This window comes from Choristoneura fumiferana, chromosome 4 (assembly GCF_025370935.1).
Source record: "Choristoneura fumiferana chromosome 4, NRCan_CFum_1, whole genome shotgun sequence".
Lineage (NCBI taxonomy): Eukaryota > Metazoa > Arthropoda > Insecta > Lepidoptera > Tortricidae > Choristoneura > Choristoneura fumiferana.
In genome coordinates this window covers 6182626-6205754 of record NC_133475.1, presented here as the reverse complement: position 1 = coordinate 6205754, position 23129 = coordinate 6182626, and the positions used below count along the sequence as shown (strand labels likewise).

General features: G+C 38.4%; 1 protein-coding gene across 1 annotated transcript in view; it reads left to right on the top strand.

Moving 5' to 3' along the window:
- kuz (zinc-dependent metalloprotease kuz) overlaps positions 1–23129 on the top strand; it is a 56022-nt gene that overhangs the window by 6044 nt on the left and 26849 nt on the right. Inside the window, exons 2-4 of the mRNA XM_074086689.1 lie at positions 16800–16999; positions 17394–17460; positions 22074–22265. Of these exons, the coding sequence (XP_073942790.1) occupies positions 16800–16999; positions 17394–17460; positions 22074–22265 (459 nt within the window). The remainder of the gene's footprint in view (positions 1–16799; positions 17000–17393; positions 17461–22073; positions 22266–23129) is intronic.

The following is a 23129-nucleotide window of genomic DNA, read 5'->3' as shown; positions in this document are numbered from 1 at the left end:
AGCCGGCTGTGCTGAAAGAGTCACTACGGCACTACATGTTAACGAGCTGTGGGGAGGAAATATCCACTTTGAGATCTATTTGCATCCTTTTCGGATTGCACTTCCAGCAATTCATTAGTAACGAGGGGCAGCAAGTTGATCTACACTGGTCCTTACTTACCGCGCTCAACGCTACACATACCTACAGTTAAAATCATAATAGTTATAGGAAGAGCTTTGAGTATATACTCAAAGAGGAAGAGGCAAGAACTTGTTAACGGGTAGGTACCGTTCAATAGCAAATTTAACCGTGTACTGACTGCTATCGGGAACTATATTCCTTCCATTATCTAGAGGCTAAACGTGAACGTGACCCTCCGAATAGTGACCCTTTTTTACTGTGTCACAAAATCCCTTTACTGATAATCGAGACTTTGACAAGGGTTGTTCCGTGTCAAAAATACGCGACGTTGCCTTAATGCGTTGCGACTGGCTGGATACGACCGCCAGGTGAAGTTGATTTATTCCTGTCCTAGTTACCGTTTGAAAAAGCAAACTAGGTGGAAGGTACGCGGAATTTGTCATTGCCACTCTGTTCGTAAACAGCGCCAAGAGAGAGAAGGATGACCAACAGATTTTAGGGCGTGATACTATTCATTACGATGGCTATCGAGTACGGTCACTAAACTCATGGTAGTAGTGGTACAGGGACAAAAGATCGCTTCAGTCAGCAATGTGATAGATAGAATATTATTAGGTGTGAATGCCAATATTAACAATGTATCACTATTTATAAGACCACTTTTTACGATGTTTAAAGAAAATGAAAGTCATTTAATTTCAATATATATAAAAGTTAATTTCTTTCACATTGTTGTGATCGTGATATTTATATTACCTAATGAGAACGTCGTCTCTCGTCTTCTACGTGATATTACTCAAGAACATTGTTTGTTATGCACAGTAACGGTTTCGTTTGCGTGACATACTATTTAATACTACGATACGAACTTCGAGTTTCGAGTTTCGTAGTAGCCCTGCAGAAACGGTTTCGTTTGGTGAATCTTCTTCGAAACAATCTTTATCGTAACGTAATTATAACTCGCTAGCGAGTGAGTTCCAAGTATTGATAACAAGAAATGCATTTAATTACCTACCCATTTATACCCAGATGGCTCTTCGATGGAAGATTGTAGAGTTGCATTGGTAAATTAATCTTTCTTAACTTGGTATGTATGGCTTTACGGTTTACCATTGTTGTTTCTTACGATTGCGTAAATCCGTCGTTTGTTTCGTCTAGTCATTTATCTACTAAATGAGGTAATTAGATGCGCCACCATAATGCACTTAAATAATGAAGCTTTAAGAACACTCGTTAGTATCATTAGTATCTAGTTAGTTATTACTCCGGGAATCTATGTAAACCTCCACCTTTTGTTTCAAAACAAGCTCAATGTGTCAGTCCGGACACAGATGAACTTGAATGATCACCTTTTTGCAGATCTAATTTAGATTCATAATCTCCCCTGTGCGGTTGAGCCCAGAGTCACGTCAGATACAGACTACAGACAAGCTGGGCTGACGCATCGCGGTGTGCGGGTGAGCAGTGACGGTGACGGGCTCGTTCGTTGAACCGGCGAGGTCACGATCAGCGTGACGTGTGCGTGCGCCGCATAAACGCACTCGCTGTTAACACCGCTTCAACACTGTTAATGAGAGACCGCGATAGTCAATAAGGCGCGAGAGTTTTTTTCTTAAACTGATCTGGTTCAGGATCATATTTCACTCTGATCTAAGGCAGTAAGAACACTCAAGTGTATTTAATGCCGGATGTGAGTCAACTTATGTATAATGGCAACGAGACATGCAATGCACGTGGGTGTCGCAGTTAAATGACCAAAATGCTGACGCTAAATTTGATACTTAATCTGGTCAGGTGGGAAGATAGGCTATTGCTATTATTATTATGCTACCTAAATGATGAGATATTTCAAGTTATGATTCTTATACTATGAATCATGAAGCCACTATCATGTTCACCTTCAAGCCTTCAAGAAAAGAGCGTACCTACTCCTACCTAAAAGGCCGGCAACGCACTTGTGACTCTTCTAGTGTGCACAACGCACTTGTGACTGTTCTAGTCTTCTAGGTGTCCATTGGGCGACGGTAATAATCGCTTACCAGCAGGTGATCCGTTTGTTCGTTTTCCCCCTATACCACTAAAAAAAATTGGTTGAGTAAAGTAGAAAACCGAAGGTGTGAAATGAGCAGTTCATGCAGAAAATGATAAAAAAACTAGCCATAAACATCCTACAAATGGATAAACAGAAATGAAGTAATGTGATAAAAATGTTTAGTTTTTCTTTTATATGTGAACAAATGTACCAGTGTCATTGTCTCGCGTTAGATCATGTTTTAACGAACAATGAAAAACGTAGCGATGTTCACATTATGTAGTTGTACGTAAAGACTTACTTGAATACCTGCATTCGTAACTTACTGATTGCGAAGGGTATTAGATCCCGTGGATAAACACGACCTGGTGTTCTGTCTTTTCGCAGAAATTCATTTGGCCGAATATCAATTGCCAACCAACGTGTCGCCGATGATACTTGACGACGATGAAAACTTGTCATTTGGTCGAATTATCATAAAGTAGAATATCAAAATGACTCAAAACGTTTGGGACACTTATCATTTATCAAATCTTTCACTTTTCACTAGGTCAAACAACTATAGAACGAATAACGTTTCGTTAGTGCAGCAGTTCCCTTTTTATACATAAGCCAACTTTTTACTTAAACTAAGTAAGTAAGATTTACACACCTTTTTTTAAATTGCTTATACGTAAGCATAGCAACAGAAATCTAATGTTTGACCAAGTCCAGTTAGGTGCGACGACAAGACAAGAGAAGCGAGCGTGCCGCGGCAGCGGCCGGCGAGTGCCAGAATCGTATTTTAATCCTTTAATATTTCTTTTTGAATATCCAAAACATGAGTCTAATGAAAAACAATATTGAACTGAAAATGGCATTACATAGATGTTTTCAAAATTAGATCGAAGACTCGGTAATTGCAGCTTTTTCGAAATCTAACACACACACTTTTGGTACAAGATTGATACCGTGATCATTGCCATATTCTATCAATAGGTCAAACATTGTGTCACAAACGCTTTATTAGTGCACAAACAAAAACACAACGAAAATGTTGTGCTTATACATTGCTTATTACATACTAAACGAAACCCTTTATTTAATAAAACATTTATGCCAACCAAAATATTCTACTAAACGAAAGTTGACATTTTGAAAAGTGACTTTATAACATACAGACAGACCAAACGTACAGTTGGTGGAACTAATAATCGGCGAAACAATTGTCTGCGCAAAATTAGAGAACCACACGCACGACCTATTATTTATCTAAAAGGTCTTATTTTAAATGTTTAAGTTACCAGCTTTATGTGAAATAACAGAGCCAAGCAACATGTTCTAATAATAAGCATGTATGTACATTACATGTATTTACGAATAAAGTTGAAAAGACTGTCAACATTAGAATCCTTCTAACAATTAATTAGAGCAACAGTCCAATTTGCGTAACGATTCTAACGGTATCGGTATCGCATGTCTCCTGATTAGCACATCAACTTGTTGGATTTAGTTGATTCTGCTCTGCGAATAGATTTATTTTTATCAGTCATCGGACCTAAAAGAAAAGGTAGCAATAGCAAGCGACTTTTAAAAAGAATCTTAATTATGAAGCTTTTATTATATCACACGTTTTTACGTCTAATAAAGTAGATAAATTCGGTCAGAGAGATTGTCCAATAACTCTAGAAGGACTCCCTGAAATGACCACCGTGTGGCGTCGTTCCGAACACCCCGTCGCGCCACATAGCCGCCAGTTATCCCTGAATAGGTAATGCAGGGAGTCGGGAACTCGGGAGGTGCAATGACATTCTCTCTGTGCACGTGTTGTTGTTTTGTAACCGCCCATTCCAACCCCCACCCTGCCCTTACAGTGCTTTTGTCTATTAAAACCCTTAGCGATCCTACGGACAATTAAACGTGTCTTCTGTTTAGCGAACCCTCACCTAGCTTTATAAATGCAATCAAGTATGCAAAACTCTCCATGGTGGCTTACTTTCTTCCCCTTGGAGATGGTTCTGCTTGAGGGTGAATGACCACTTTAGATAAACGATTTAATCTCAAGTCACGATACATCATAATTCCTTTATTGACACAGTAAAAAAATAATCACAGCTGAAAAAAACAAATCTCGGTAGAGGTTTACAAAAGTAAAGTGGATAAATTAAACAATAAGTAAATATCCTGCAATAGTTACAACGTTATAAATATCGTAATTAACTACAGAATTACCTATGTTGATTACTGATCTTATGCCTTTGTTTGCATGGTTTGCAATGCAGCCATGATCACGCACGTTTCATGCCTACACCTAGTTTAAATTGAAAGAAGGTCACTCTGATTGAATTGATTGTTCCCCGTTGAACAATTTGTGCCGACGAACCCACCTAAAGCAAATTAAGCTTATTTGATTAGTAGTTATTTTACCGTTTAGAGTGAAGAAAAACTGTTTTGGTATGATTTTAATTTATTGCCGTAAGCCACCCCTCACTAGTGCACCCTCATAACTAATTCATTAAATGTTGAGATGCTTGTACTGTACAGTACACGTATATCTATTTCGTTCTAAACACTGTTCATAATTGAAAGTGTTATTCTCATAATGTTATAGAAAGATTTTTTACTTTTTCACATATGTCCCAATTTAGCTAAATTGGCGTTTATACCTTATTAACTTTCTCTATAAAATAGAAATCCAGTGCGCATAACAGATTTCGAGTTCGATCTAATTTTTGTGTATGTACAGATCCTATTAAGGTACTTACTTATTTTCCATAATTCATTTCTACTGTACAGCTAGTATCAAAAGTTGTGTCGATTCTATTCCCTGACGAAATTCAGCTACGTCATGAAAGATAGACAAAGTCTAGCTAGATGATAGAAGGTACAAACACGATCACCTGCTTTTGATGCTGACTATAATATTGATGACTGTACAGTCAAGGAAACTGAATCACGTACAGTCAAGTGCAAAAATAAGTATATATTCGAACCACTCAAAAATATGTTACTACGGCCTTATTGCGTCGGAATAAAAGTCTGTGGTACTTATTTTTGAAACTTTGAATAAGTTCATATTTTTACACTTGTCTGTACTAGGGTGGACCCTTTTCATAATCTATGTATTTGCTATGATTTCTGTGGCGAATGTATGTGATGTCAACATGACATTAGTAGCACAAAGGTTCCACCCTGGTACGTGATTCAGTTTCCTTGACTGTACGTGTATTGAAGGTCTAAAAATTGAGGTCATTAGTACACATTTGTGTTCTTATCTGTATACGTACTACAATCAAAAGAATATAACGAGTAATTAATAATACTCCACTACGTAACATGATACAGTAAAGTACACGTTGTACGTGAACAGCAATTAAAGAGCAGCAGATGGGTATCAATGGCATACTAGGTTGTTTTCTATTACACCACCATGACTTCATTCACAGCGCTACGGCTACGGCTATGGCTACATCTACAAATAAAATAAAAAAGTTGCACAGGAGTTTAGTCGGTGGCGAGGCTCTAAATCGTGTTACAGCCTTGGAAGCCGGCCACGCTCCGCCGAGCATGACGCTGCGGTCTCACAGCCCAGTGCCAATATCTTTAATCTATTGTACCTACGATCCTATCTCGGTAACATACTCTGTTCTCCGAAATATACTATTCCTTGTTAGCGCTGTGAAATTATATTCGACGCCGTGAGGTACACTGGTTATTGGAAGTTCGAAGCACGTATAGTGGTTGTCGTGTTATGAACTCCCGATAGGAAAGCAACGAAGATTTTTTGTAAGTGAGGAGCTTTTGCCGTCTTGTCTCTGATATTGATATCGAAGGGCTAGAATTCAATGTGGCATTTATAATTTCTTATATAAAAGGCCAGGCGTGCTATGTTACGTTGAATGGTTTTTAAAATTAATGAGGTTCACTTTCCACCAAGCGCAGCTCCACAGTCGCGTGGTCGTCCATACAGTTTTGTATGCAGGCTGCTGCCTGCCTTTATGCCTGATCGCTTTATTTACTGTGACGTACCCCACGCTACAAAGGTATTTAGGTTGTTATGAGCGAACAAAACGAAACGCAAGTTTAGGTAACTACGTTCCATGAACATTCAGATCATACAATAAGGCAACTATAATAATAATAATCTATATAATATTCTCACATAACACCAACTCTCTCTCCACACGTGTCTCAAATGTGTTGCAGTCGTATTTTTAGATCCATAAACAAGAAGTTTAGTCGGACTACTTACGAGTAGAAAAGAAATGACGTTAATTAAGAGAAGTTCCGAGAACAAGTTGTTTTCTGAAGACGGGGAAGGCAGGAAATTGTTCTTGTACAAAAAAGAACATATTATACCTATTGGGTTAAGGCACAAAACAATAATTGTCGTAGAAACGTTAGGAGACAATTTAAAATCGTGTGGCAACGACTCACCTACGTATGAGTTACAATGATTTATTCTGGCAGAATGTTTTGTTTTTTTGGACAGACTGTTTCTGTTAGCCTCAGACGGCTTTTACAGTTTACCGGAGAGAGGGCGAGCTGCCAGACGGGCTGCTCAGCAAAGGCAGAATGGTACCACAGCGGCCATGTCGTTTGATAACAGAATATCTGATCTATTTTAGCACCGACATTCTATTTGAATATTGTAATGTATCACTGTTTTCGATTGACACGGTTGCGACTAGCGATTTCGACATTACATCGCAAATCCAACTACGATTTGTCGACTATTTTAACCTCTGCTTCTGTTTCATTATGCAACGTGTGACTAAGTAACTATCTATACTATACATTTTTATTTCATTTTGAGGAAGCGAACTATCATGTTCCTTTGTGTCGCTACATCCAATGATACCTTGGCAGATTAGTCTCAATCAGACTCATAAAGCAGTATCGCATGAATCAACGGACTCCACACATACCTATAATATTTGGTGACGAACAATGTACAGTCTGTGCAATATAGGAATGGACAAAAGGAAAATAGGTTCTTTATAATGCACGCTTTAGAAAGTCATGTAATAAATTGCATTTGTTTAGTATACTATACGGTCTAAATTAATTCTAATTAAAAAAGGTATCGAAGACGATTATCATCATCATCATCATTATTACAACTTCACAAAAAATGCTTAGAACCCCTTCTTCTGTGACCTTCTAGAGTCCAATGTTATCCTGAATGGACTATAGCTGAGTTCCAAAAATCTCGGTTCCTTCATTCGATTGAGCTATGAATGTATCCTGACTCTATCAACGTTTTCCAAGAAACACGAGAAAGCATAGAGAAGCTTTTCACTTTTTAATCGGGCTGAATTCATGTAGTCTTAAATCTGAATTATAATCGCAATTAATTCAAATTCCCACCCATGGTCTTAGCACGTCCCGCCATGTACTTGCGCCACGCCCAGCTGTTCCTAAGATGTAATTGTGTCTAGATGTATAATGCGCGTTACAATTGACATGCTAACGGATAAGATTTACAAATGTTTAGTTCAGAAGACCAGTGACTCTGCATGGCAAAAAACACCTTATTCTAAATCTCGGCCTGCGTTACAATACACAGACGTGTAACCTGAGACATTTTAATCGATGGCAAAACGCTTATAAATTTTCTTAATCCAGACATGTTTTGTGTTTTGATGCTTGCTTGATGTATTGGCAGTATTCAGTAATAGAGTTTAGTTGTGTAATATCATACAGTGCGGGGGTCGTTGGCCTCGCCCAAACGCGTATAACTGCCGTCCCGCCGTGCTTCTGGGCGGGCGGCGAGCTATTAGGCGCTCGCAGAACGTAAACAAACTTTTGCATGGATAGATCGTAACGCTGACGGCGAATAGCGACGCTCGCTTTGCATTCCGTACGCACCGTAACCCAGCTGTGCAAACGCGATATATGTAGTGATGAAATTGGACCGGGAAATACTTAGTGGATTCAATGTAGAAACAACATAATAAAGTAACTGTGCATGTGTTTTACTTGTGTAGTCTGCCTGTAGCAAAACCACCACACTATAAATAAGTACGTTGAAAAAGTTGCGGATCTAATACACAAAATGAACTTCTTGTGTTTGTGTCCTTTCTGGTCCCTAAAGTTTAGAACGTGGCTGATTTCAGTCCATTTTTTTGGACCCAGTTGCCCCGGGGTTTTGCATGCTGATATCTGGGTGCTAATAAAATAAAAGTTTTTAAACTAAGCCGCAGACGGGTGGACACACATGGCGAAAATAAAAGGGTTCCTTGTTAGGACTACGGAACCCTAAAAAATGGGATTGAATGCTTAACTTTTATCGAAACATATAAATGTTAAGTTCATCTAAGTGTTAGTTAAGTTAAATTTACCACCATTTCATTATTCATATAGCTTTAACCTAATTCTATTTCGTATCTGACCTAACATATACCATACTAGTATTATTGAACCCTTTATAAGGCCCCATTTATTGGAGCATACTACCACAGAATACATACCTGACAAAGAATATTTTTAAAGCTAGTCGTATTTTCAATAATTACAGTGGAAATTGTGACGTATTACGAAAGCAATAAGATTCAGTTTCCAACTCAATGTATGTGGTCGCTAAATCGCCTCTGCCTTATTAAGGGTTGAAACGCTTCTTTAAAAAAATAATGGACAGAGTAACAATGACAAATGTAAAAATTTAATTACAGTTAGCAAACGGCAAACTTGCACGAAAATAATTTCGCTCGGCCATAATAACACGTAAGTCGTACAGCGCACTCGCTGCCCAACGAAGGCAATTAGCGACATATGACGGCGACTACTTCTCATGGAAGTGTTTTCTGACTATTATGCTTCTGTCTCCGTGCCACTTTGTGCTTTACTAATATTATAAATCCAAAAGTAACTCTGGTGTGTCGGTCTGTCTGTTACCTCTTCACGCTTAAATCGCTGCTCCTATTTAGATGATATTTGCGAAGGAGATAATTTGAGCCCCTGGAGGACATAGGTACTATAGTTTATTTCTCGGAAAATTCAACATCTCCCACGGGATAGCGAGCGATAAAGAATTATTTGCAGACGAAGTCGCTGGCAAAATCTAGTTTTTAATACATTTTGAAACTAGTTATTGCCTGCCTGCAACTCCGTCTGCGCAGAATTCATCTTTCGCTGTCCCGCGACAACAATGTAATTTTCTAGGCTGAAAACGATCGATCCTGTCTTTCCCAGGGTCTCAAATTGCCTCCGTACAAAATTTCATCTAAATTGGTTCAGCGGTTTAAGAGCGAAAAGGAAACAGACAAAAAGTTACTTACGCATTTATAATATTAGTAAGATATAGACATGATGATGAATCCAATCAAACGCATTAAAAACGTATAGCCACGTTCGAGCTCATCCTATGAAACGCATATTGAAAAGTGACGATATCGTTCTAGTGATTCACATTGCAATTTCTGCGAATTACTTAATCAGAAAATTACCCATTCGTTACCCGAAATAACTTGCGTCGAACGAATTGGCATTGTTCATATTTTACCAATATACCCCGATTCAAAAACCATTTCGAGGGATAGGGTCTGAGATTTACTGTCATTCGGAGCAAATGGAAAATCGTCCACACCATTTTGAATTTGGACCACCATGAATATCAACCAAAGTGAATTTTGTCAAAATGTAATTGTGCTAAAAATATTTACAACCAAGTTTATTTTCGTTGTAAATTAATTAAGCCCAAATGGAATATTCTGCCCTCGTAAGCCGAAAGGCGCTATCTCAAAAAAAAAAGCTTTTCTGTCATTTACACCATGTGATGCAGAATGTGTTTATTTATTCGAAAAAGACCTGGCAACTCTGGTCTCAGTGCAGTATATGAGTCAGCTTTCATATAATTATCGCTTATATTTATTTACTTGAAATGAATTTTCTCAAAGGTTAGGTTACAATGTTTATAATATCCGCTTGAATGTGTTGATTGAATGTGACACTGACATGACAGTTAGCATCTTTTGACTAGTTCGTTTTTTTTTAAATATATTGTACTTGGCCCTTCACTTGGTTTCAGCCGCCATAATCATAATGTAATCTACGAGACGTCGTATCCGATATAAAGTTTTAAACTTTCGTGATTTTCACTCATAGTCAAAATACCACAATAGGACTTATCACGCTAAAATACACGAGTAATATTTACCTCGACGTTTCGACCTCATTACAGTGGCCGTGGCATCGACTTTATATGACTTTATATCGACTTTAGGTTATAAAGTCGATGGGCCGTGGTCTGGTCACGAGTAGACACCGAGAAAACGACGAGACGACAGAGAAGAACGTCGAGGTTAAATATTACTCGTGTGTTTTAGCATGATAAGAGATAGTCCTGTTTGTGGTATTTTGACTAGTCTTATCTGATATTTAAAATAAATAAATAAAATTCAACTAAGAAAGAAAAGAAAGAAAGAAGACATTTGGCAACCATACTAAGCCATTATATGCCAAGATATTCAAATTAGGATCTTGAAATGATCTATATTTTAAGAAATTAAGATAAAAATAATAGTAAAAAAAGTGAAGAATGCCAGAAAAATTAAAGCTGTAAATAACCCAAGAGTCTAGTTTCAGCGCTATATTTTATCTGCAAAACAAGAATCATTCGATGGCGCAAGAAATAAATTTAGCTTCAAGCGCCAGAGGACGGTTAATACACTTGCGAGCAAAAAATCGACTCAACATGCATGTTTGACTTCTCGGCCCAATTTCACCTATTCATAAATCTATGAATAGTGAAAAATGTGTTTTTATAAGACCTGGTAACCTAACCTAACCTAAATTAAAATATATTTTCTACTATTTTTTAAAATTTTCATTACTGAAAAAATTTAGATACCCTATTTCAAAAATGCTTAGTATTTTTTCATGAGCCAGAAAGAAAAATTTATTGAACCTGGCTTTACTTTGTGGACGTCCGTACCAATGAACTCTAAATAATTACTTTGCTCACCCGCGACCTTACGATAGCTAAGTCTATCCAACAAAAAAATGTGTGCTCATATAACTCCTCCACCTCCACACTGCATGAACATCACGGGTGTGTAATGATCGGTATAACAACATTTGATATAATTTCAAAGGATAGGAGCTTCACAGAACTTTTTTATAAAATAAATCTAACCTAACCCAAAGTACATCAAATCGAATTAATAACAATAGAAATAAGTTTAGTTTTTAAGATAAATTGCATTATATCAAGTGAAAATTATATCAACTGTTACATCAATTGTTGTTATATCCTTCGAGCGGCACCCCACAAATCACACAAACCCAACTATCACCACCACACTACGTTACGCGTTTCGCACTCGCTAGTCTTGTGTCGATGTTCTAGCGCAGTACTGACAATTGAGCGGTTGTTTCTTTTTTGATGTGGATTTCTTATTCCCGAATCCTGCTCTCTGTATGAATGAGGCTTCCGGTCTCCCGGAACCTCCGGTAAATCACAGACACGGCAGACTGGTTTAAACCCAACTGGGTTGCGTTAGCTGCCGCCCCCTTTCAGCAAAGTAACGATTTCTTTCGAAGTCTTTACATGATAATAAGCAGAAATGTGTACCGACCGGTCAAGTTCCGATAAGAGACTGATCACTGTTAACCCTCCTCCTCCCGGGGGTTTTAGCCATTAAGGGTAGCGCATTTCGTAGCTTTAATAACTCGTAAATTACCACAATTCGGTAAAATGTAACCAATCGGAAAATTTCTAATGCAATTACCATGATTTTTATATTTTTGAATGCTGAAATATCAATGACTATAACTTTAATATTTAAAACACATGAAGTAGTCAATAAGAAATGTCTAGTAAACATACAATATTAAGGCGAGTCAATTTTTTTGCTCGCGAATGTAATGTGTACAAAGTGGACACGATGGAAGTAGAATTGTACAGTTTAATTGGCACAGTAACAGTTCCAATTAGCCGCGAAGAATTTATCAAGTTGGTTGTAGGTATCGTATTGCAACGTGTGTATATGTATGTTGTAGCTTAACTTATTGAAGAGTTTAGAAAAAAATTACCCAAAAGGCGTACTTGTCGTTGCTTTAAGTAGGTACTAGGTACATCAGAGTTTTACTGCCTTTCAAATCAAATAAAAAGTCCCATGTCGACTTCAAAGGATGCCTGCTTTTTAATCCCCGACGCAAAAAGAAGGGTGTTATAAGTTTGAGCGCTATATGTGTCTGTGTCTGTCTGTCTGTGTCACCGCATCTCTTAAACGGGTGGACCGATTTGAATGCGGTTTTTTTATTCGAAAGCAGGTTTTCTAGCGATGGTTCTTAGACATGTTCGATCAAAATCGGTTCAGCCGTTTTTAAGATATTGAAGTTTGAAGTGACAAAGTCGGGAGTTTTCCAACTTTTTGTTGTCGAAAATACAAACTGAGACATGGATGCACAGAAAAACCAGAAAAAGAGACCAGCGCTGGGAATCGAACCCAGGTCCTCAGCAATCCGTGCTGCGTTCTATAACCCCTACACCACCGCTGGACAGGAATCTAGACACGAATTTTTCCTATGCAGCACTGGTCTCTTTTTCTGGTTTTTCTGTGCATCCATGTCTCAGTTTGTATTTTCGATATGGTTTCACGGGATACCCGTAATAGTAACAATTTTTTTCAGTTTTTTGTTGGTTAGGTTAGTTATTGTATTGTCATCTATTAAGTGATCCACATTAAGTGGGATTGTCCTGATATTCGCAACACATTTCGCTGAAAGCAAATCCAAATTTGTGTCGCAGATCGGAAGCCTTTTGTTATTAAATTAATTACCCAACGAAACGATATGGTTTTATTCTTAGTAACTAATTCGTTTAAATAGTTATTTGCTGAGGTAGGAAGTTCGCACAGTGCAGTCGGGGCCGAAGGGAAAGCGTGTATCGACGTAACTGGTCGCTAAGTATTGGTCCCTCGTCCCTCGGGTATTCGTCCGCTCTAGCTTGTTTAGTGCTGTTGGCGAAAGCACTTTCTGTTCGCTGCTAACTAATAAGATTTCTTTATCCACTTCGGGAGCTTATTGTTTGTTCTTCATCCGCAAATCCGATTCTTCTAATCTATTCCTTGATGATTTTGAGGTTAGCATAATAGAATAAGGCTGTAACGAGTTCTTATTGAGTGAGTGAATCAACTCGTTGGCCACGATACATAAATTGAGTTTTATCTAGGAAATACCCATTCGAGATGAAATTATATGCTATATAATTATAATTAGTACAGCACCGCAGCTGTGCTAAGAGCATCGATTTCATTATACGATTACACTCGTACCAGTACCAATTACTAAAGTAGATATATTGACTAGACTGTTATTATTATTAATGATAAACGGCCGCGCGACTCTTCGGTGTCGGTAAAGGTAACAAAAAATTTAGAGTATCAAGTCGTGACTTGGTGTTTTAATTAATCTCAGAGTTGCACCTTCAGTTTATTTTATCTATTATTGCTGAAACTTTACCTCACCACGGGTCTTCTTTACCTGTCGTAACAATCACGAACTCCGTCAAGTAAAGTTATAGTGTTATCTCAGGACTTGAATGGGGAAACTTCTTCATTTAACTAGGAGTTTGTCGGCGAACGGCGACGTAAGAATTTGTTCAGCTTCTCACGAGGACACCCTAATGGAGGCAATATTGAATTAACTACACTGTTAGTATTGTGTTCAAGTTGAAAGTGCATTTAGAACTTTTTCAAAAAGCTTCGAAAATTGCTCGCGACTCCGTCTACGTAGAATTCGTTTATTGTTATTCCACGGGAACTATGCAATTTTCCGGGATAAATATTATCCTATGTCCTTCGCCGGAATTCAAATCGTTCCTACTTAAAAAAAACTCGTACCTCAAAATAGATAATTTTTTGCGTGAACTTTATGAACATATTGTCAAGGTTCAATTTTGTTGACATATTGATTTTAGATACGAGATTTTTTAGTTTTTTTAGTGACGAAATACTGTATACCGAATTTCATCTAAATCGGTTCAGCGGTTTAGACGTGATAGGTAACAAACAAACAAACAAACAGATTTACAAACTTTCGCATTTATAATATTAGTGGGATTTGTGTTACATACATTTTGTGAGCAAAATTTAGTGTTCTTGCTTACCGAAATTTGACCATTTTTATCACAGTTTTTTACGCGACAAAAGTATTGGATAAATGTTGCCGGTCGGTGCCTAACATTAGCCTGGCTTTTGTGATACCATCCCGAGTGGTTGAGGGCGCTTCTGCCCTACTGACCTAGTGACACGCTGCCTAAAGCAAAAACTGCTCTGTTCTGTTTGACTTAACAAATAAACGCGAATGTTTAAATATTACAACCCTTCGACAGTTATACGACCATGACTGGATATGTACATATTACAATTACTGCTTGCACCATCCATGAGTACAGTGCCAGATTGTAATGCGATGAGGTCCAGTAATGATGGTTAATGATTAATGGCCACTAGAACTAAATCACAACTTCGTCTTAATGGATAAGCTCACTCTGCCTTAGAGGACAATAACAACAATAACAATATTTACAGTACACCTAACTTCTACGAGCAAGGCAATCCTGTAAGTTATGTGAGAGGCCATACTTGGAACTGAACATAATGTGCAAAATGATGATTGATATGCGTACGAAGTCACTCACACATGTATTTATGTCCTTACTAGCTTTTTACTTAATGTGCCTAAGGCAAAGGTGAAATGTCGTTGCGGATTTATTTATACCTACTACACTAACTAAAAATCTGACATACACATCTGACATCTATAAATATCGTTTCTTATGTAGGTATATTGAAGTTTCTTAGTTATGTTACTATGTTTAGGCCTGAAAACGAAAGTTTTACAAACCAGATGCAAAATTAACATGTATTGTAAATAAATCATATGTCACAATTTATGATTGTAACCTCAAAAAGCGCAAACTAGGTAATCGTTTGCAAGATATAAATATTGTTCCCACCACAGCCTTGACACAATTAATTAAATTTTAGTTATTTTTTATTTTAATTATTTTAATTATTACGCAGATGTTGTTGATTATAAATTCATAACTATGCGATTTTTTTTTTTATTGAATGTATAATGCAGGGTTAAAACTAAACGTCGAGTGCCACAAGCACGTCTTAATCGCATATAAAAATGTCAACTATTATAAAAATAAATCATTAAAAGTTACCAGTAAAATTCACTAGTAGGTATATCAAATTAGTAAGCCCAATGTTTTCCCGATGGATTTTCTTCAAGTAAATGTCTAGTGTTGGCGGGTTATCGGGGTCACATGTTGCGCATTTTATTTGCGTGCTGGCTCAGGGGAATCAATTTCAAATGAGACGTTAAATAAATCCGCCGTCTCATGCCGTCTGCCTCCGGATTGCATTTGCTGCAGCTGTGTCGTAAATAATGTCCCAGCAGCCACCTCGCGGTTCCCGTTCTGTCTTAACTGCGACCATCCCTCCTTAAATCTTCTCTGCAGGAAATTGTCGGGCTATTGTATGTAGAGACCCAGCATACCTACTCACTTGCAGAGCTACTTAGCTGTTCCAGAGTTATACTATACATTATCGGGTAACCACTTGATTAATCAATATTCATGGACGTTATTCCGGTTGAAGTTGTGCGTTCACCCTAATCCGGGATGCAAGTGGCGTTCGCCTCTATGACACTTTGCTGGACCCATAAGGAATAATAATTTCAGTTCCAGTTACCATACATACATATTTGTGCTCTACCCGTATAGAACCATGAATCAATCAATTCAATTTCAAAGGCTTCATACTCAAAACTCTAAAAAAGTCAAACTAAAAATATAAATAGTTAATGATTCGGTTGAACAAAATGGAAAAGTAGGTATTGATTTGAAATGAACATAGTTTACGTTCTTTAGAGAGTGGACGATTGAACAAGTAATTGTTAAACTTTTTGCTTCTGAGTTAGTTTTCCGTTCCTCGAGGGATTCGTATTGTCTTTAGTCCGAGTGTCATTGAAGGCCCTTGAAAGTTTATAATTAACGTAACGGAAAAAATCCGGCAAGCCAAATTGAACGGTGTTCAAGTGCCCTTTAATCAAACTCAGCAAGTTGGGTAATGGTTACTATGGAACGGGGATCCAATCTTCGCTGCAATAGGCGGCATCTTACTGCTCTGTGTGCTGACTGAATTCCTTAATTGTATTAGTTGACTTACCTACTTCAGGTACGTCTATTTGTCCTCGCTTACTGAATTGCACCTAACCTCGCCTCCTACCGGATCATCGATACTTGTTTTGTATTTACCGATGGATATATTGAAGTCTGTTCAGTGAAGGAAATCCGTACAGAACGTAAAGACGACAGTGTAATGCGTGGCAGATTGCGTTGAATTTAGATTAAGTGGCGTTTAAATTGACCTACTTAAGCAAAAATTGTGATCGCCCAATTCGGGCCTAATTATTATCATCGGAAATTAAATTGAAGCTCTAATTTTCACCCAGTAGCTACTCAAGCAGGCAACTACTTGGTTAAAAACTTTTTAAATCTACTTTGACGGTGCGGCATCCCCTTTGTCCTATTTTTTCCTGTCCGCACTTCTTAATTTAGAGAGGGAAAATTCTAGTTAAGATAAAGAGTTTTAAATAGGCGTTTGTGGGTGTCGAGACTGTGATTTAAGCGTGTTTTGTTTTTTGCAGCGTCACGGCGACAGCTGAGCGAGTATATCTCGCACTATGAGCCGCTGGAGTACGACGCAAGCGCATTGCACGAGCAGCACGTGCGCGCGCGCCGCTCAACAGACGCGCCAGCCGACCTGCGCCTCACTTTTCGCGCGCACGGGAAAAGGTTCCATTTGCGCCTGCGGCGGGATCTCTCGGCTTTCCATGAAGACTTTCAGGTATGTTATTTTGACCCAGTGTACAATCGAAGCGTCGGCTTCGGCCATGAAAGCACGTTTAGTCAACTTCGATCTAAGTTTTGGCCATATATAGCTGCGATTTTTAAAAGAATAACATTCGGAGGGCATCGTTATAAATTAAATAAAAGCTTGTGAAAAGTACGAGCCGAAATCATGCAGGAAGGGCAACGTTCAAATTTGTATGTAACGGAGATAGACAATCAGTTTTAAATAAAAGATTTTTATTTGAAGTTCAAAACCGTAAAATAAGTAATTTGTTCCCCTTTAAGATTCAATCAGTTTTATAGCTAAAAACATTAAAGGTTATATTTACATTTCGAAGCTGAGTTGTTTACCGTAAATAAATAAATAATTTAATATTATGTTGTTTCAGGTGGAAGGGGCACAGGGGCAAAAGCACAATGTCGACACGTCACACATATATCACGGGGAATTGGCTGGTAAGCACAAATTGTTGACAATTATAGAATAATAGCATAATCTGTACGTAACACATGGCGAGAACTGAGAACCATTGTCTTACTGGTTAACGTGAGTACCGAATCGAGATAAACGGTACAATTAAAACCGCTTTTCGTAGAGCTCTCGTCCGTGTCTCTAGTTTATGTAAAGTCGTAGTTGTCATAGACAACAAGGGAGTCAAAGTTTGTAGGTGGCGTGCGGTGGACGGGAGCAGCTCAGATCCCATTGTGAGCGGGCCGGTTCACTGCTAACACCGACGTTATCTAGACACTCAGTTATAACGCTTTTGTTTGCCCTCACCCCCAGAGAAAATTTAATAAGTCCTCCGCTCGGAGCACGTCACCCGCGATTGTGTTTCTCTTTAATCAAACAAGAGTCAAACATGAACGCTCGCCTCGCGTCTGTCCGCTCCGTGGATAATTGAGCAAGCCGATGTCTCGTGTTGAACATTAATAATGGCTGGAAAGCACTAAAACATATTTCTTTTTGCAATTACTGTCGGGACGGCGTCAAAGTCCCGGCTAATTGGGAGCTTTTGGGGCTTTCGGCGGCCACTCGACTTTTAATATCTGTAACGGCGTTCAGCGGACGGCGCCGCGGCCATCCGCAGGCTTACCTTTGCTACAGACGCTGTAAACAATTACTCCGTTGTAACATTTCTTCAACGTTGCCCTAATTCCGAAATGCGAATCAAATTTCCTCTAGGAATGCAAAACATTTGAAATTTGTGCTCAAAAGAGAAGGCAGCGCTTGGTGATACGAAACATTTTGTGTAATTATATTAATAAAATTACGATCTCGTATAACGTAAGACACGCAAGCCATAATAATTAGATATTGATTTGAGCCCCCATCGCTCCAGCGGGCGGGCTGAACGTTCACCGATAACTTGATAACCGTATGTCTGTTGTCTCCTTTGACATGTATAGGGGTATTCTGTTTATTGCCTGCCTATTACTCTTTGACAATGAGTGTTACATACTTCGTTCCCTTGAGAATTCAGAACGATTTGTGTACTTGTTATCCAACTCAGCTATAATCTCTCCTGGCTTCAAAAAGTTTGTGCTCGCACTGTGGACTCGCGATAAGAGCGATATAGTTATAAAACGTGAAAGTTTGGAATAGTGTAAATGGACAAACTTGTGTGGATGGCGGTGCGGCCATCGATCGCAGTTCGTCGCCCTACTTACACCGGCTCTATGCACTTAGCCACCGAGTTGGCGATTATGCATGCAGGCCCTACGACTACTAGTAAACGCGTTTATTTGCCCGACTGCGACCGTTATCTGAGATGTTTAGGCTACAAACACTTCGGAGCAAGTGCAATCCTAATAAATTGCAACTAGCAACGGTGCTCGAAACGTGTAGAGCCGAAACCTATTAATTATTTTCATTATCAGCAGCACATGTCGTGTCTCAATGCAGCAGTTCCGAATGAAATGTCTTTTTTAATTTAACATTTTAAACCTTTTATTTCATTTATGACTTATGACAGTTCACATACAATATTAGAAATACGTTATTTAAAAATAATTTATTCGATTCCGTGTCGTGTTCATGTAATATTGCATTTGATAGCTATGTAGGAAATGCATACATAAAATATGAGGGGACGCGATCATCCCAATAAAATTACCTGTTTCTGCCTTGACTCGACTTGACTTGAATTGATCGTATCATTATTAAATTTAAGTTAATTATAAGGATTATATTTTTTATCTGAAGAAACGAGCGAGTATCTCTTTGAAAAGACGTTTAACTTTCATAACGCTAATAAAAAAAATAGATGTTATATTTTGGAATTACTTAGCTCTTGTGCGAATCTAATTAGGTACACCAAATCATGGTAATGAAATGATCCAGCGAAGATTTGTATTATATTCGATACTGAATTTCCGTTGCTCCAGCAGTGCCTAATGTAATATTGTGATAAGGAATATTAGCGGGCTACATGTATATTTCTTCAGCATCATAATAAAATACTCTGTGATAAATAAAATACGTCGGCTTTGCAATGTAAGGGAATGTTTCTGCCGGCACAGCTCTTAAATTCTCCTGGAAACATTTTTGGTGCCCTGCGGTTTGTGCGGAAAGCATTTCGCATCTCATTCCTATTTACTTTTCAGACCTTCGTATTTTTTTTTCGCGGTTTTAGGCACAAAATGAGGGTATTCTTGTACAAACCTACTCAAAATAATAGAGCTTTTTAATTTTAAGGGTTCCGTACCTCAACAGTATTTTTTTTATTTTATTTTATCAACTATTATTATTTTTTATTTATTTTATTTATGCTTTCAACGTTACTTTTCCCCGTCCGCTTGCTTTTCCTCTTATGCGTGCATAATGGCTTATGCTTAACTTGCAGTAATAAAGTAATAATGTTATTATTATCATCGTAAAACGAACGCACCTCTTAGTTTATTTAATGCGATGAAATTTGCGTAAAATTGTCTAATCAACAGCTGCGATATGAGCTTTTGATTGTTCGGTACGGAAAATTGCCCCGATTTCACGCATTTCTTTGCATTGTGAATCTACCCTAATGAGCTCTATAGGTTTAGTTGCGTGACGAAGTTTTGCGATAGGGGGAACATTTCGCACGGCCACTGCGGGTTTGCGTGGACGAAACTAACTATTTGTAATTTCAAACGCTATTAAGTTTGCAGCTTACAACTCAAATGCAAGAGGCTAACATACCTGAATGCCAAATTTCAAGTCTCTAATAGTTATGTTATAGTTACGGAGATATGTCCACCTTGAATCGAAGATAAAATTCCTTTTTATTCCACATCCCGTGAGAATTTCGTAAAATTACTTCTTATAGATCATCTTTATGTATATGACCCTCAAGGAATATGTCTGCCAAATTTCCGGTCTCTACTTAGCTCTAGTCCTTTAACGAACGTTTCCATTGTAAAGGTTATAGATTGTCTGCTAAATATATAACAGAAAAAGTTGATTAACTGTTTTTAACTACCGATAACTAGGTGTCACAACTTTTTGAACTCCACTCATAAAGAAAAAACTATTACAGGGACTGCAACGTTTTAGTAACAAAACCCTAATTAGTGTAGTAGTAGTAGTAAGTAGTAGTTATTGATGGGCACACTGGCCACTGGCCTTTCCGAAACTCATTAATGAGTTTACCCATTGAGCGTCACCGATTTGAGCGTCAAGGTTCAGTTTCGTTCGCAATGCGCCTGAAGAAGTTTTCACTTCAAAACGCATTAAATTTATCAGTTACAGTACAGCTGCCCAAGCTGACCACTCGGACAGAGTATTTGATCGAAGTTTATTACGTATTTGACGCGTTTACACGTGCATGGCATATTGCGTAGAGTTCACGTGTACCGTGGCACCGTGTCCCATAACACCATGCAGTGACTCAGCGCTGCGCTAGCGCACTGAGTAATATCACCGTAACGCGATTGCCTGTTAATTTGAATCTAGAATCATTACATCACTACCAAAATGGCTTAAAATAAAATTAAGCACTGTTGTTTTAGGCACCACTTCTATTAATTACAAGTTTTGAGACGTTTGTTGCGTTCTATTACATGGAAATAAAACATGATTTACCATCCGTCATGTAATACACAGATTAATGGGTGATTTAAAGGCCACTGGAGGAGAGATGGTTGGTATGTGATAGCTACGCCTCGTTTCATAAACCCACACTCGTGTTTTAAGGACCCCTATTACAATACAGTTGCACATATAATACTATAGTAAATGCATGCTCCCTGGTTACCTACACTATTTTTTGGACAGTCGTGCGGAAAAAGCTATTTATTTGTACCGGAACATCGTGTTATATTTTATTGGCGAGTTTTAAGTGTCAGAGACTGCTCTACTCGATGGCATAGTTGATTTATTGCGATGGCCACCGATTGCCTAATGGCCTCAGCTTAGTATTGCGAATGAGTCGATGAACCTGAGCGACCCCACTATTTATCTTCTCTAAATGTTTTACGAGCAACAAATGTATATCTTTACATAAATATTTTGTACCAATGTCAGCTGGATGATTCATTATTTGGCTAACTATATTATCAAGAGTCTGCGGTTTATGAATATCAGCATCCTCTTCCAATTAGATAGCGATACCATACTACATACCGCAGTTTTTTTGCTATGTATATATAACCTAATTTGATATTCTCTTGGGTACTTATTTTTATTTTTTGTGTGATTGCGTGCTAATACGACAAGCGATGAACTGAATTTCATGAAGTTTCGATGACCTTAATTTCGGGTTTTGGTACTGTTTATCTCTTGTAACGTTTGCTGCATATTTATTGCCACGTTTATTTGGTATGTACCTGTTATTGCGAGTTATAGTTGACTGTTGGTTTCTCACTATCAATCGCCTTTTTGAGCATCTTCTCGGTGGTAGGTTTAAACAATCCCATCAGTTTGAGATGATCATTTGATTTCCGTCGTGAAATAGACATCAACCTTACAATGCGATGTGTTGGAGTTCTGTCTTCACCACTAGTAGGCAGCAGGTACGAGTAATACCACTGCCATTAGACTCTGGTATTATCTGCTCATTCATTCCTATGATTCTTGAATTGTTCTCTTTCTACAGACGACCCCCAATCGACGGTGTTTGGCTCGGTGACGGACGGCGTGTTCGAGGGCAAGATCATCGCCAGTGACGGCTCCTTCTACGTGGAGCACGCGCGCCGCTACTTCCCGCCCAACAGCACGAGGACGCGCGTGCACTCCGTCATCTACCGCGAGGGTGACGTCAGCGACCCTTACGCGCACAGGAGGCACGGTGAGTTACCATCGACCAACAACTCTTGTGCCGGCGACGGCAAGAATTTTATGGTCTATGTTTCAGAAGCCTAGGTCGCGCCAACCCCATATCATACAATAGCATGATCCCCAATCACTTGTAGATCTTATTTTTAGTGTCACTGAAATAGGGATGAGATAGAAAATCCTACCTTCTGTTCTAGTAGAAAATTTTGTACTGTACGGTATCTAGTAATTAAAAAGGCCATGTTGTTTAATTTGCGTAGCAAGCCAGCTTAAAGCTTGAGAAAGGGTAAATTTTGTGCATTTTAGTTGCCAGTCATTTGCAGCTGCGCTCGCTTTACTTTAGATCATTATTGTGTGGTGACTACGACAGTCGTACGCTTAGACTGAGCGGAAATATGCAATTAAAGCTCTCACATAGCGAAACAGCAGTGTCAGTTTTGCTTCTACTGGTAGGTTAGTTAGGGTACAGTAGAGGACCGGCAGCCTTCAAGTATTTGCTGTCCGTTTGATTTTGATGTTGCAGCCGTTGTAAAATAGCGACATTTAAAAAAAAACCGGCCAAGATAGGGTTCCGTAGCCATTACGAAAAAATCAAATAATATTTTTGTAAAGATTTCGTATTGTGTACTGAATCTTCCAAGTTTAGGTTCTTCCAAGCAATCTTAGCCGCTATATTTTTTCTTGTAAATTTGACATATTGACTACCATTCTGAATTTTTTAAAATTTTTCCACTCAACATTTTAGATTTTAGAGGCGCTCGATTTCAATGAAAATTAGCACTTTAAAGTTGAATATTTCGCAAACAGATTTCACTGAATAGAGAAATGGTCTTAGCAACCCCCCAATGGGTTTTAAAGACCTATCCAACGATACCCC